The sequence below is a fragment of the Gobio gobio genome, assembly GCF_949357685.1.
Source record: "Gobio gobio genome assembly, chromosome: 11".
NCBI lineage: Eukaryota > Metazoa > Chordata > Actinopteri > Cypriniformes > Gobionidae > Gobio > Gobio gobio.
This window is the reverse complement of record NC_137104.1, coordinates 50,972,798-50,985,991: the sequence shown is the minus strand read 5'-3', so window position 1 is coordinate 50,985,991 and position 13,194 is coordinate 50,972,798. Positions and strand designations below refer to the sequence as shown.

The 13,194-nt window shown below is 36.2% G+C and overlaps 1 protein-coding gene across 1 annotated transcript in view; it reads left to right on the top strand.

Moving 5' to 3' along the window:
• Positions 1–7,672, top strand: part of rapgef5a (Rap guanine nucleotide exchange factor (GEF) 5a) — a 105,771-nt gene extending 98,099 nt beyond the window's left edge. Inside the window, exons 20-26 of the mRNA XM_079829926.1 lie at positions 3,278–3,456; positions 4,830–4,920; positions 5,179–5,229; positions 5,362–5,449; positions 5,541–5,605; positions 5,679–5,733; positions 7,262–7,672. Of these exons, the coding sequence (XP_079686052.1) occupies positions 3,278–3,456; positions 4,830–4,920; positions 5,179–5,229; positions 5,362–5,449; positions 5,541–5,605; positions 5,679–5,733; positions 7,262–7,380 (648 nt within the window). The 3' untranslated portion in view covers positions 7,381–7,672. The remainder of the gene's footprint in view (positions 1–3,277; positions 3,457–4,829; positions 4,921–5,178; positions 5,230–5,361; positions 5,450–5,540; positions 5,606–5,678; positions 5,734–7,261) is intronic.
• Positions 7,673–13,194: the final 5,522 nt, after the last annotated feature.

The following is a 13,194-nucleotide window of genomic DNA, read 5'->3' as shown; positions in this document are numbered from 1 at the left end:
TAGAAATCTTTTGTAACATTATAAATGTATTTACTGTCACTTTTGATTTAAAGGCACAATATGTACGATTTTTGGATTCAAATATCCAAAATCCACTAGAACTGTGTTATATATTTCGTTGACTTGTGTACTTACATTATCCCAAATGTCTCCAAGAATGTTTAAATCCAGAGAAATAAGCAATTTGAGCCAGGACACGGATCATGGCCGTGCGTCGCCTATCAATGACATCATACCCGCGTTAGCCTCGATTTCCATGCAAACCATGGAAAGACGCTTTAATATATGATGTGTTTTATTAAACAGGTGAGCAACTGTTCGTAAACATTCATCGACAGAAAACGAATCATTGTTCTACAGCTCAACACAGTTAGTCTTAGTGTTTAAATCTGGTTTTCTTGATTTACCGCGAGTACCATGTAATACCACGCCTAATATCCATCTAGCTTATCTGTGCAAAAAGTATCTCATAGTAGCCACAGCGTGAACGCACAGAGTAGTATTACAACATAACTTTTAACACACTCTAATAATGTAGCTAATATAATAAACAGCACTGCGTTATCCCACATACACATGAGCGGGAGAAGGGGAAGCGGCGACTGTGGCAGAATAAAAGCTCTGTGAAATCAAGGCGTCATCAAGCTCAGTGTTGCCAGATTGGGTCGACGATTTCCAGCCCAAAAGAGAAGCAATCTCATCAAAAGCTCACCAAAACCCACCCACTCCAAGAAAAAAACACCCAAAAATTTAACTGCCAAAATAATGTGATATAATTTTATTGCCATACCAATCAAGGTTGATAAGTACCATTTTTATCTCCTTAAAACATAATGTTGATGGGAAAAAAAATTCCCAGGAAAACGGATCAAAACAGGGCAAATACATTAAAGTTAATTAGCAAATATGACTAAAATCAACAGGTGGAAACTGTCAAAACTGCAATCATTTTCAATGTCAACACTAAGAATAAGCCAATTTAAGTGCAAAAAGTGCCCAATATAAGAGATCGGAAAAAGCAACGTAATTAACAGGCATTCACACACGTTAATGCACACACCACTGCCAAAATGTGTCATTCATTGATACTGTACAATAATCTGCCAACAAAAAAATAACAATGCTCTTACCTTTGTGTTGTGCTTTGCTTTGACAAAACTAAAGTACGTCTTTTGTGAAGTACATAGAACACACACTTAGCACAGGCAAAACTGATGAATTGTTGATTCAAATCTCTTTCAGCAGCTCTCGGGGTTGCAGATGTCCTGAGTGTGTAATTGATAGTAATTTATAGTCTTCGAGTCACAGGTGTAATCCACATTAGAGAGTTGTATCTCTCCCACTCTTTACTGTAGATACAACTTACTGTAAATGTGTGCCACTGGCATAGCGATCACTTGAATATACAGCTATGAGTTCTCGTGCTATAAACCCGTCAGTCATGAATGAGAACGTCTGCCTGCTGATTGGCTGAAAGTGCATGCTCGTTGGCGACGTCAACACCTACGCCAGCTGTGTGTGTGTCATGATGACTGATTTTTATGGAGTACATGCACGCTTGAGTTTTGTTTATTAAGCAATTCGACTATACAATTTAGAATTTTGATATCCGCCAAACTAACCCCAAACCAGCCCAAACCCATTTTTACCCGGCCAATCTGGCAACACTGATCAAGCCATGCCTTTGTTTTGAATAAGCGACCTCTAGTGGCGAAAAATTACATATTGTGCCTTTAATGCATCCTTGCTGAATAAATGTATTATTTCTTTCAAAAAAAAATCTTACTGACCTCAAACGTTTGAATGATATGACATTTGCTCTTTTAACCCATTTAATCCCAAATTTTTCCCAGACACAAAAATATCCAAATCATGTGTCATTAGTATCCCTTTGAAACAATCAATCATCATTTTTTTAAATTTTCATGGAAAAGTGTGTGAAAAAGTGTGTTTTATGATCGGTCACAATTGTGACCGGTGGGATACTGTGTTGTATCAACCATTGTATTGATTTAATATAGGACTATTTGACCTGTGCAGTGTGTGTGTGTATGTTTTTTTTTGTTTTTGTGTATCTGTGTGTGTGTGGGTGGGTGTGTGTGTGGAGATCAGACATCAGAGGAGACGTGACCATGTGTGAGTGTGTGTGTGTGTGTGTGTGTGTGTTTGTGTATGTGTGTTTGTATGTGTTTCTGTGTGTGGAGATCAGACATCAGAGAAGACGTGACCGTGTGTGTGTTTGTGTGTGTGTGTGTGTGTGTGTGTGTGTGTAGATCAGACATCAGAAGAGACGTGACCATGTGTGTGTGTGTAAGTTTCTGTGTGTGTGTGTGTGTGTGTGAGTGTGTGTGAGTTTCTGTCTGTCTGTGTGTGTGTGTGTGTGTGTGTGGAGATCAGACATCAGAGGAGACGTGACCGTGTGTGTGTGTGTGAGTTTGTGTGTGTGTGTGTGTGTGTGAGTGTGTGTGAGTTTCTGTCTGTCTGTGTGAGTGTGTGTGTGTGTGTGTGTGTGTGTGTGTGTGTGTGTGTGTGTGGGGAGATCAGACATCAGAGGAGACGTGACCGTGTGTGTGTGTGTGTGTGTGTGTGTGTGTGTGTGTGTGTGTGTGTGTGTGTGTGTGTGTGGGGAGATCAGACATCAGAGGAGACGTGACCGTGTGTGTGTGTGTGTGTGTGTGTGTGTGTGTGTGTGTGTGTAAAATTAGGTAGAAAGTAAGGTAGAACAGTTAGCCTATGTGTATTAGTATGTAGATACAATGGGTTATCCCACTGGTCACTATTGTTGCCGATGACATGTTTGTGAGTTCTATGACCACATTAAACAAAGTTGAGTAATTGCAAATGCATATATCAATACTAGACGCCTTAAACAAGATGTGTACCAAAAATCTATGTCCTATCTTTATGTTAACATACTTTACCAGCCTTTTCTTTGGGAGCTTTCCTGCTGCCATCCTCTTCTCTTGGCACAAACAGGAAGTAAACAGCTCTGGTCATGTGACAATTTACAGTAAACATGCGACACTGCACATATTTCATTGAGACCCTTTATTATTTCAATATCTGCTGGAAATGCATTGATAGATCATTCAGTAACATTTTTATAGCCTTAGAAATGAAACATTTTTTTACGGTCACTATTGTGACCGGTGGGATTAAATGGGTTAAAACACGTGGATATTTTCAGAACAGATGTGGAATATGAAACGCCCCTCTCTCTCTCTCTCTCTCTCTCTCTCTCTCTCTCTCTCTCTCTCTCTCTCTCTGTTCCTCGCAGCAAGAGCTGATCTTCTACACGTTCAGCCGCCAGGCCAGCAGCGGACACACGGTGGCGCTGGAGTTCCTGCTGCAGCGCTGCAATGAGGTGCAGCAGTGGGTGATGTCTGAGGTGCTGCTGTGCCCGTCGCTCGGGAAGCGAGTCCAGCTGCTCAAGAAGTTCATCAAGATCGCTGCTCAGTACGTACAGCTGAGAACACATCTGTCCTAAAGTATTACATAGATATATTTCCACAGACATAAATCAGAACTGGAATATGCAGCTTTGCTTTGATCAACCAGAACTGCTTTTTATGACTGATACTGATTATTTTTTATAAAACATTTGATTATTTTAGCTTATATTTTATTATTAAAAGAATATAATACTATTTTATGACATATAGTGATTGTTTTTATATTTAATATAATAATATGAATATATTAAAAATATTAAGTATATTAGTTTATATTTTAACATTAAAAATATTGCATTTTATTACAAGCTACTGGTTCTTTTTAAATAAAATAATATTGATATATTTAAAAATAAAATTTACTTTTATATCTTATAATTGCAATATAATAATTCTACAAAAATATTACATTTATTTTTTTATTAGTTTATATTTTATTATTTAAAGATAATATTGAATTTTATTGTTTTTATTTAATTTAATTGTTTTTGTTTAATAAAATAATATTGATATATTTAAAATATTAAATATTTTATGACATTTACTGATTACTATTGTATTATTTTCGTTTTTAAATATAATAGTACTTTTGTGGCATATATGGGTTATTCTTGTGTATAATAAAATTATATTGATTTATTAAAAATGTAAAATATTTGATTGAGCTATTTTAGTTTATATATTATTATTAAAATGCTTTCATTATTAAAATGTTTATATTTTATTATTATTAAATGTTTTTTTTTTTGACAGACACTGATTACTTTGGTTTAATAAAGTAATATTAAATATATTATAAATACATATAATATTTTTGGTTATTTTAGTTATGATGTTATTAAACTACAAGAATACAATATTTTATATTATTATTATTTACAATACTTTAGGGCCCTATTTCACATAAGTTCAGAGAAAACCCTCTTGAAATTGCTCCTTTTTTATTATTATTTTTTGTTGTAATTGCTATTTTTGCTGTGTCGTTTTGCAATTTAAATGTTCGCAAATTTATTTTCAATTGTTTCTGACTTGAATGGATGTTTTTTTTAAGTTTTAATCAAACAATCAAACCAAAATATCATAACCAAAAATATTTTACCTGCTGTTCTTCAGAGACGCAAAAAAAAAAATCTATGTATATCAAATATGATTTGATTCCATATATAACCAAAAATGTGTCCGTGCCAGGTTTTACCCACCAGTGTTTGTGTGTGACACGCATCAGCCGGTCATTGAACAGCCTGTGGGCGGCTCATGTGCGGTTAATATCTTTATTCCAGCCAGTCAGAGAGCTTGAGTTAATGATGAAGATTCATCACTGTGTGGGTGGTGAAACTCTCTGTGGCTGACTCGTGTGTGTGTGTGTGTGTGTTTCAGCTGTAAAGCGCAGAGGAACCTGAACTCCTCGTTTGCCATCATCATGGGCTTAAACACGGCATCCGTCAGCCGTCTCAACCAGACATGGGAGGTAAAAACAGCTTCACTGACTCTACACACGCTCACCCTGTACTATCCAGTATGATGACACTCGTTTAGTTTCCAAATGATTTGTCTCTTCAATGCTGAAAGTGAACGGAGGCAAAATCACAGAACCATCTCCAAAATAATGATGCGCACAGATAAATAATTTATAATAAAGACTGCAATACTGCAATAAGAAGTGTCCATTTTCAGGAGGAGATATTCAGTTCCCCTTCATCAGTTTCTGTCGCTCTCTTTCCTGCAGAAAGTTCCTGGGAAATTCAAGAAGCTTTTCTCTGAACTTGAGCTGTTGACGGTAAGTCAAACCCAGTTACATAAACCAAACAGAAATATGGTTGCTTTTGATTTCACGTCGACTTAATGAAATGTACATCAGTCGTCGTGCCTCAAGACTAACATGAAGAGATTCATCTGACTTCTCCCTCAGGATCCATCCATGAATCACAAAGCCTACAGAGACGCTTTCAAGAAAATGAAGCCGCCCAAAATACCCTTCATGCCTCTGCTGCTTAAAGGTACACGTGCCGCCCGCTGATGTAGAGGAAGCGATGACACAAATGATTCGTTTCGTGGTGTCGTAATGCCGTGATCTCTGTTGGTTTTCAGATATCACCTTCATCCACGAGGGGAACAAAACATTTCACGATAACCTGGTGAACTTTGAGAAGCTGGTGAGTGTGTGATTGACGGTCTTCAGCGGTCACTCTTCAGATGTGTTCTTGACGTGTTTGTCTGTGTTTTCAGCACATGATCGCCGACACCGTCCGACTCATTCGCCACTGTCAGACTGATCAAACAGGTCAGTCTTTCCTCCTATTGAGCGGCCAATCACAAAGCTAATTCACTGTTGTTACAAATCCATGTGAAAGCATCACATGATTGATATTCCACAAGGTGTAATTCATATATACACACATTGTGCTTTGATATCAGGGATTTAAATTTTTTTTGGAGGGGGAATTCAGAGTCTTTATACAGATGTTTTGCTCTTAGTGATGTAATTCTGAGTAATTATGGAAAAAAACATGGGTCTTTGGTTTAGTGAAAAATGATCAGAACAAAATAATATTATAAATCAGTTACCAGCTTTTAAAAAATGATGTTGTATAAAGTTTTCACTCTGAAACTATTTAAAAGGAATGTGCTTCCTGGTTTTGTTCCTTGAACCATTTCTAATATCTGGTTATATATTAATAAATATATACAATATTTGAGTGATTATAATGGTAAAACAGTACAAATTCATCAGCTATCATATTTGTGATCAGCCATGAAAATATGCATTTACATTTTAAATTAAATAAAAGGTAATAAATAACAAAAAAATATTATTATAAATATAAATTATAATAAATTTAAATTATTACATTGTTTATTAATACATTGTTAGCTAACTGTGTGATAGTATAATATATATATATATAGCAGATACTAATTATCTGTATATCTGTAATTATTTAGTAATTTTAGTTTATATTTTATTATTAAACTATAATAATGTTGCTTTTTTATGACCGACAATTGTTTTGCATAATAAAACAATATTAAATATATTATAAATATGTATCATATTTGCATATGTTTGTTTATAAGCTGTTATTTAAATACAAGAATACAAAATATTATATTATTATTATTTCCAATATTGTCCAATTGTTGTTTGCACAGTTTTTTTGTGCAATCTAAATGTTCATAAATGTATTTTCACATTTGTTTTAATACGTTTTCTAACTATTTCTGACTTGAGAATGAATGAATGTTATTTTTAATATTTAATAAATAGCAATTATCAAACCAAAATATCAACCAAATCATAAGCAAACACACTTTACATTTCTAATCTCTGGTTATATAGTGCATATTAATAAATATATACAATATTTGAGTTATTATAATGGTATCAGCCAATCTTAGTGTTTTATATCATTATTATTCAGATAATTAAAACAGTACTATTCATCAGCTATCATATTGGATTTGATCAGCCTTAATAATTATTATAAATATAATAATAAAAATGTGTATGTGTGTGTGTGTATGTGTGTATATATATATATATACAGTTGCAAGTTGCAAGAAAAAGTATGTGAACCGCGAATCTGCAACTGTATGTGTATGTATATATATATAAATATATAAAACGTAATTAGAAGAGACTGCTAATTATCTGTATCAGGCAAAATGTCTTTATCGATGCATCCATATTAATTAAGCTGTAATTACAATCTCGGGTCAAGCTCTATGAAACGCATCAGGGTAGCATCTCTCTCTTCATTAGAACTGAGGTGAATAAATCTATTAACTCCATTGATTTCTCCACTTCCCAGGAAACGAGCTTTCCCCGTGTGACAGTGCTGAAGTGCGATCGAGTGTCCATTACCTTCACATCATTGACAATCAGCAGACACTGTTTGAACTGTCTCACAGACTGGAGCCCAGAGTCTGAGAGAGTGAGAGCGCCGCCCGCTGGACGCTCACTGGAAACGCAGCCGCGCTCCTCGCACACAGGTTGAGTTGCTATCACACGCGAGGGCATCTTGACCGGACACACAGACCGATTCCAGCTCCCAGCACTGACTGAACGGACACTGGTAGTGGAGATTAGTGGGTTTTACTCCACCAGGGGGCGTCACAGAGCTCTTTCACAGCCAAATTAATGAGAGAACACAGTAAATCAGTCTGCTTGAGCACACAGGTTGTGCTCTCTTGATGTGAATAAATGTTTATTTCTTAATGTCAAAAATAGATCGTCGAAAAGTCGAAAACTTTTCAGCATTGTTTTGTTGAAATGCTACCAGCATTCTGGACCATATTTATATATGAATTTATTACTTAGACAGTTAGGGCTGGGCGATATTATAATGATAATAGTATATTATTAATTAAAAATATAGATATATTTTAATTATTTCAGCCTTTTTAACATGTTCGGTATATATTAATATTTATATATTTGCTCTGAAATGCATTTAAAGGCTGATTTATTTTAGGAATTTCAACCAAAAATAGAAATAGTTGCCAGTTAGAAAAATCAACACTAATATAAATATAACAGCAATATTAAAGGTGCACTATGTAACATTTTTTCAGTATAATATATCCAAAAACCACTAGGCCAGTGTTATATATTTTGTTCATTTGAGTACTTACAATAATCCAATTTGTAAATCATGAGAAATTGCTATTTTAACCAATGAACCGGGACGTGTGAGGGAGTCGCCTGTCAATTGCGTCATATCTGCGTTCTCTACGGTTTTTGTTTTTATTTTCAGAAACGCTTTACTCTCACTGCAGTGTGAACAAGTGTCATAGCAGCCGCTGAGAGAACGAACACATATTATGTGTCTAATATGATAAACAGAGCTGCGTTACCTCACACTCATGACCAGTGGAAGTGGCGCCGGCGACTGTGTCATAATAAAAGTCCCGCTGCTTGCGAGGTGTGTGTCGCGTTCATCTTATTAACAATCACTCCAGCGGTTCCTCAGCTCCACAACACTCGGTCCTGCTTCTGCTTCAGACTACAGTAACGTTAATAATCACATCCATCAACATGATTTCTGCCCGAGTCCTATCCCGATTCTTTCCCACCGGCTGTGAGGTGAAGACCACATGTCCCAAGATTCTGCGCTCAAACTTGCCGTCATCAAACTACGCCTTTGTTTTGAACAGGCGACCTCTAGCGGACGGAAAAGTTACATAGTGCACCTTTAATATATAAAAGACTGAGGCTGAATCCGAAATCGCCCCTTATACCCTTAAATAGTGCATTATTTGAGGGGACAGCCATTTGTAGTGGTGTCCGAAACCATAGTGGACATTATTGAGTGCACTCATTCAATCCCAGTACAGTGTGGGAGTGTACAGTCGATGTACACACAACGGCTGTCCGAATTCGCTCACTTTTTTTCATTCACTCCTTCAAGTGAACTGTATTAGTGGACTAAAGTAGGGAGTACTGATTTCAGATTCAGCCTGAGACTTAATGCAAACAAATCATTGAATCAGAGATTTGAATCAGTTCAGCTGATTCATGGAAAAGAATCAAACTTCTACTATGGAAATCAGAAACTCAGTGGCCAAATAAAACCATCACAATGTTGCTTCATTTTATAAATATGTGATATTTTATAAACACAGGAAAAATATATCGCCCGGCCCTACGGTGTAAACCGAACGAACAAACACAAACACGTGTCAAAGGTCATGATGATGTCATATAGAGCCAAGTACTCACTTTATACTGAATCTTGTCAATTTCCTATTATTTAATGTTCAATCCAGATGTGAGCGCAGTCAGTCTGGGCACATTAGAGCCCGTTTCCCACGACGTGCCAGTGACTGAAGCTTTTCTCCAGTGTGATCGTTACAGTGACCCGACAGTATTATTTCATAGTCATTATTTGCCCGTCCGCTCGGCGGCCGAGGCTCTTGAAGATGTTCGTTTCGTGGAGTTTTTGCCCTTCACTCGCTCTCTGCCGTTGCGTTTGGACACCGTTGTTTCTATTCGCAGTTCTGAAGCTCTTGTGTGAAACTCATTTCCGTTTTAAAGAGATTTTAAAGTGACATGCATGCATATTGTATTTGCACTTACATCTTTGTTTGTACATTATCGTGTAAGAATGTAAATACGTTTATAAATGTAAAGAGATAAGCTGAGAGTCATTTGCAAACACACGTTTCTGTGCCAAGCACTATTATGGGAGAGCAATGCAATATGAGAACATTTTAATATTGTGAAATGTTTTATAAAAGCCTTAGCTGCAGCAGTGAACCCCCCGCTTTGTTCTGACGTCATGTGATCCAGTGCTCAGAACAAAACGACTCTTAAATGATTTTGAGTTGATTGCATCACTTGATTTCCTTTGCTTTGTTGAATTAAAGGGAATCATAGGTTTCTAAATGAACAGCTCAGGAAAGAGTCCGAGTTTTTAGGCCACAGACGTCTGATTTTCTACAGTATTCGGCTCGCTGTGCCCTCTGAACTCCATCTGTTTCCACACTGCCACATTTTGTTCACGGACACAGAAGCGTAAACTTCTCACCTGAATGTCCCGGGATTGACCACACACAGCTTTTGTTATATATATATATATATATAGCACTTGTGTTATTGTGTGTTTGAAGGGATGTTTCCAGGTGCAGAACAGATAGAGATGATGATGATGATGATGATGATGATGATGATGATGATGATGATGATGATGATGATGATGATGATGATGATAAAACATTAGATGTTTTGGTGAATCTCACAAAAAATGTCTGGGTCACACATTTCACTCCAAGGAGTAATAAATAAGAAAAACATCCTTTATTTTATTTTATTAAATTAAATTCAGTACAACAAATACTACCATGATGTATGCTTCACAATTTAAATACGTTTTAATTATTATTTTTATTATTTGCAGTAAGAGAATTGCGAGGGGTGTTTAAATGTGCTTAATTTTCTTTAAATATTTGGTCCTTAAAACCTATTTAATTTTGTTTATATGATTATAAAATAGTATGATTTATTATATATATATATATATATAAAACACTAAAAATATATATGATTTTTACAATGCATTAACTAATCAAAATAAGCAATTTCAACTTTTTTATAAGTTAAACAAGATTCAACTCATTTTCTAAAGTCAGTTTAATGTAATTTAAGTTGAAATTACTTACATTTTTAAGTGCAATCAACTTGGATGTTTAAGGCAGCAACTTTTTTACAGCGTACAGTACATATACTATAATATATATAGACATAAATATGATTAATAATATTTTATAATTATATAAGTAAAATTAAATAGGTTTTAAAGACCTAATAATAAAAAAATCCCACATTGTGACGTTATTGTCATGACAATTAAGCACAATTTAAACACCCTATTTTTTTTTTTTTTTTGGGAGGGGTGAAATATGACCTGTGGCCAGTTGCATAAACTGCTTAGACTTGTCACAAGTTAATCATCTAATATTTTTCCTCTAGGCTGGTCATAACTTTAAGTCAGTTCCATAAAAAAAGTAGATTAGACTAATTTGACTTTGCAAAGTAATATTGATTAGCCCTAACTAATTGCTATTTCATCTGACTAGATCCTAAAACCTAGTCTTAACTTGGGCTGTGGATCTTTCTGGAGAGTTTTTGTGAGATTCTCTCTATTAAATGAATGATTTTGAGGTTTGCTGTTCAAGCTTGTGGATTATCTGATCTTATGCTGTAATGATGAGAGTTTTCAGTCGGGAGGAAACTGGACTGACCTGCCGTTATCAAATGTACAGAAAGCCACTGAGATGACAAACATTATGGGGTGTTGTTGTAATTTGCAAATGTAAATATAGATATGCTCTTAATATAAGACTTAATGTTAAAAAAAGACAGATTCAAAGCAATATATTTACAGTCTGTTGCTATAGAAATCACACACGTCTTTTCTATAACCTGCATTTTTACAATAATGTTCAAAGGCAAATGTCAATAAAAGATTTATGTAACATTGCATGCTGTCTTAAATTAATTATGGTAATTTTTTTCTATTTTGTGAATCATCTGTCATTAATTCCACTGTCTTTTGTTAGCATTATCCAGCTAGTTAATAGGTATAGAGTAGCATGTTTGTAGTCTGAAAACATTATCCTCATCATCACAGCTCCATTCAACACACACACACACACACACACACACACACACACACACACACACACACACACACACACACACACACACACACACACACACACACACACACACACACACACACACACACACACACACACACACACACAATCTCTCTCTCTCTCTCTCTCTCTCTCTCTCTCTCTCTGCTTGAATGTAATAATCAATAATTATGTAATAATTAATAATTGACAGCTAGTGGTTGAGAATGAGGAGATGCGTCATGGTCGCTTGACAAAAATGTCACGTGACAAATTGGGCGGAGTCTGAGCCCGTCCACCATATTGGGATCCCACGCTATCGGTTGCCAGGGGCAACATTGTAAGAGTGATACAGAGATCAGAGCAGGAAAGACGGCTCGAGGAATTATCATCGCGGCGTTTAAGCGGAGAAATTACGAGAAAACTTAGAAGAAATGGAGAAGAAGAGGTCTCTTACAGGGAGAAACTTACTACCAGCGCCAAGCTGAGGTATTTAGAGAAGCTGATATCAAAAACGTTGACCTACGAGCTGCCGCAGCAGAACTCCGAACACTTTACCACCTTGCACTGAAATGTTTCTATAAATATATTTCCTGTGCATTCTGAATAATAAATAAATATATCTCCCCACTATCCTGCAGCAGTCCAGTGCATGTCCTCATTAGCAGTGTTTTTCTCTTACTGATCATATTTTATACTTTGAGTTTACATTTTTAAAGGGGTGGTAAAACACATTCTTTTGAAGGCTTGATTGTGTTTGTGGGGTGCACTGTAACATGCTTCGTTTTAAAAAAAATTGCCTTATTTTTCATATATTTGACCTTTATTCTACACTGCTCTGTCCCTCCTTGTAAAACGGTCTGATGCTTTCCGGGTTGTATGAAGCCAGTCCCTCAAAAATACGCGATGGGCTCAGATTGGTTAGCTGGCCCAGTGTGTTGTGATTCGCTAACCGCAGTGCACGTCGGAAACGTCACGCCCCTTACCGCCCGAATCAGACCCAGAACATTTGAGTGAGGATGATCGAGCAGAACCTGTTCAGTCCTCGAGAGTAAAGACTGCAGATCTAAAATGATCGCTACTGAATGGCACTTTAACTTTTGTATTTTTAGAACGATTATAGCCAAATATCTGTCGCAAGAACTAACCCAAAACAAACACTAAGCACTGGCTTTAACTAGTAAGTTAGCCAAATCACACACAGAACCATGTTTAGCATGCCTGTAGATAAACAATACATAAAAGCTCTAATCAAAGAATCATTTACACTAATGTCAGGTTCGCTGTTGAGATTTTAACGTTAGTGTTTGTAACGTTAGGTGTTCGTCGGATAACGTTAAGTATGAATGAGCATTTAACAGACTGGTTTGCAGAACAGCGTTGTCATCTGTTTACTTCCTTGCTACAACCTATTACAGGAAAACACATCGATGAAAAATAAATCAGACTTACAGGTTGTGGCCCGTGAACAGCTTCTGTTTGTAAATCCAGCTTTCAGGACAAGCCGTGGTGCATATCCTGTATTGAACTTGCGAAGTTTGTGGAAGTTTGTGTTGTCCTCCGTGAAATGTGCAGCGCGCGCGTCGTGCATCCACGCACCGGCAGT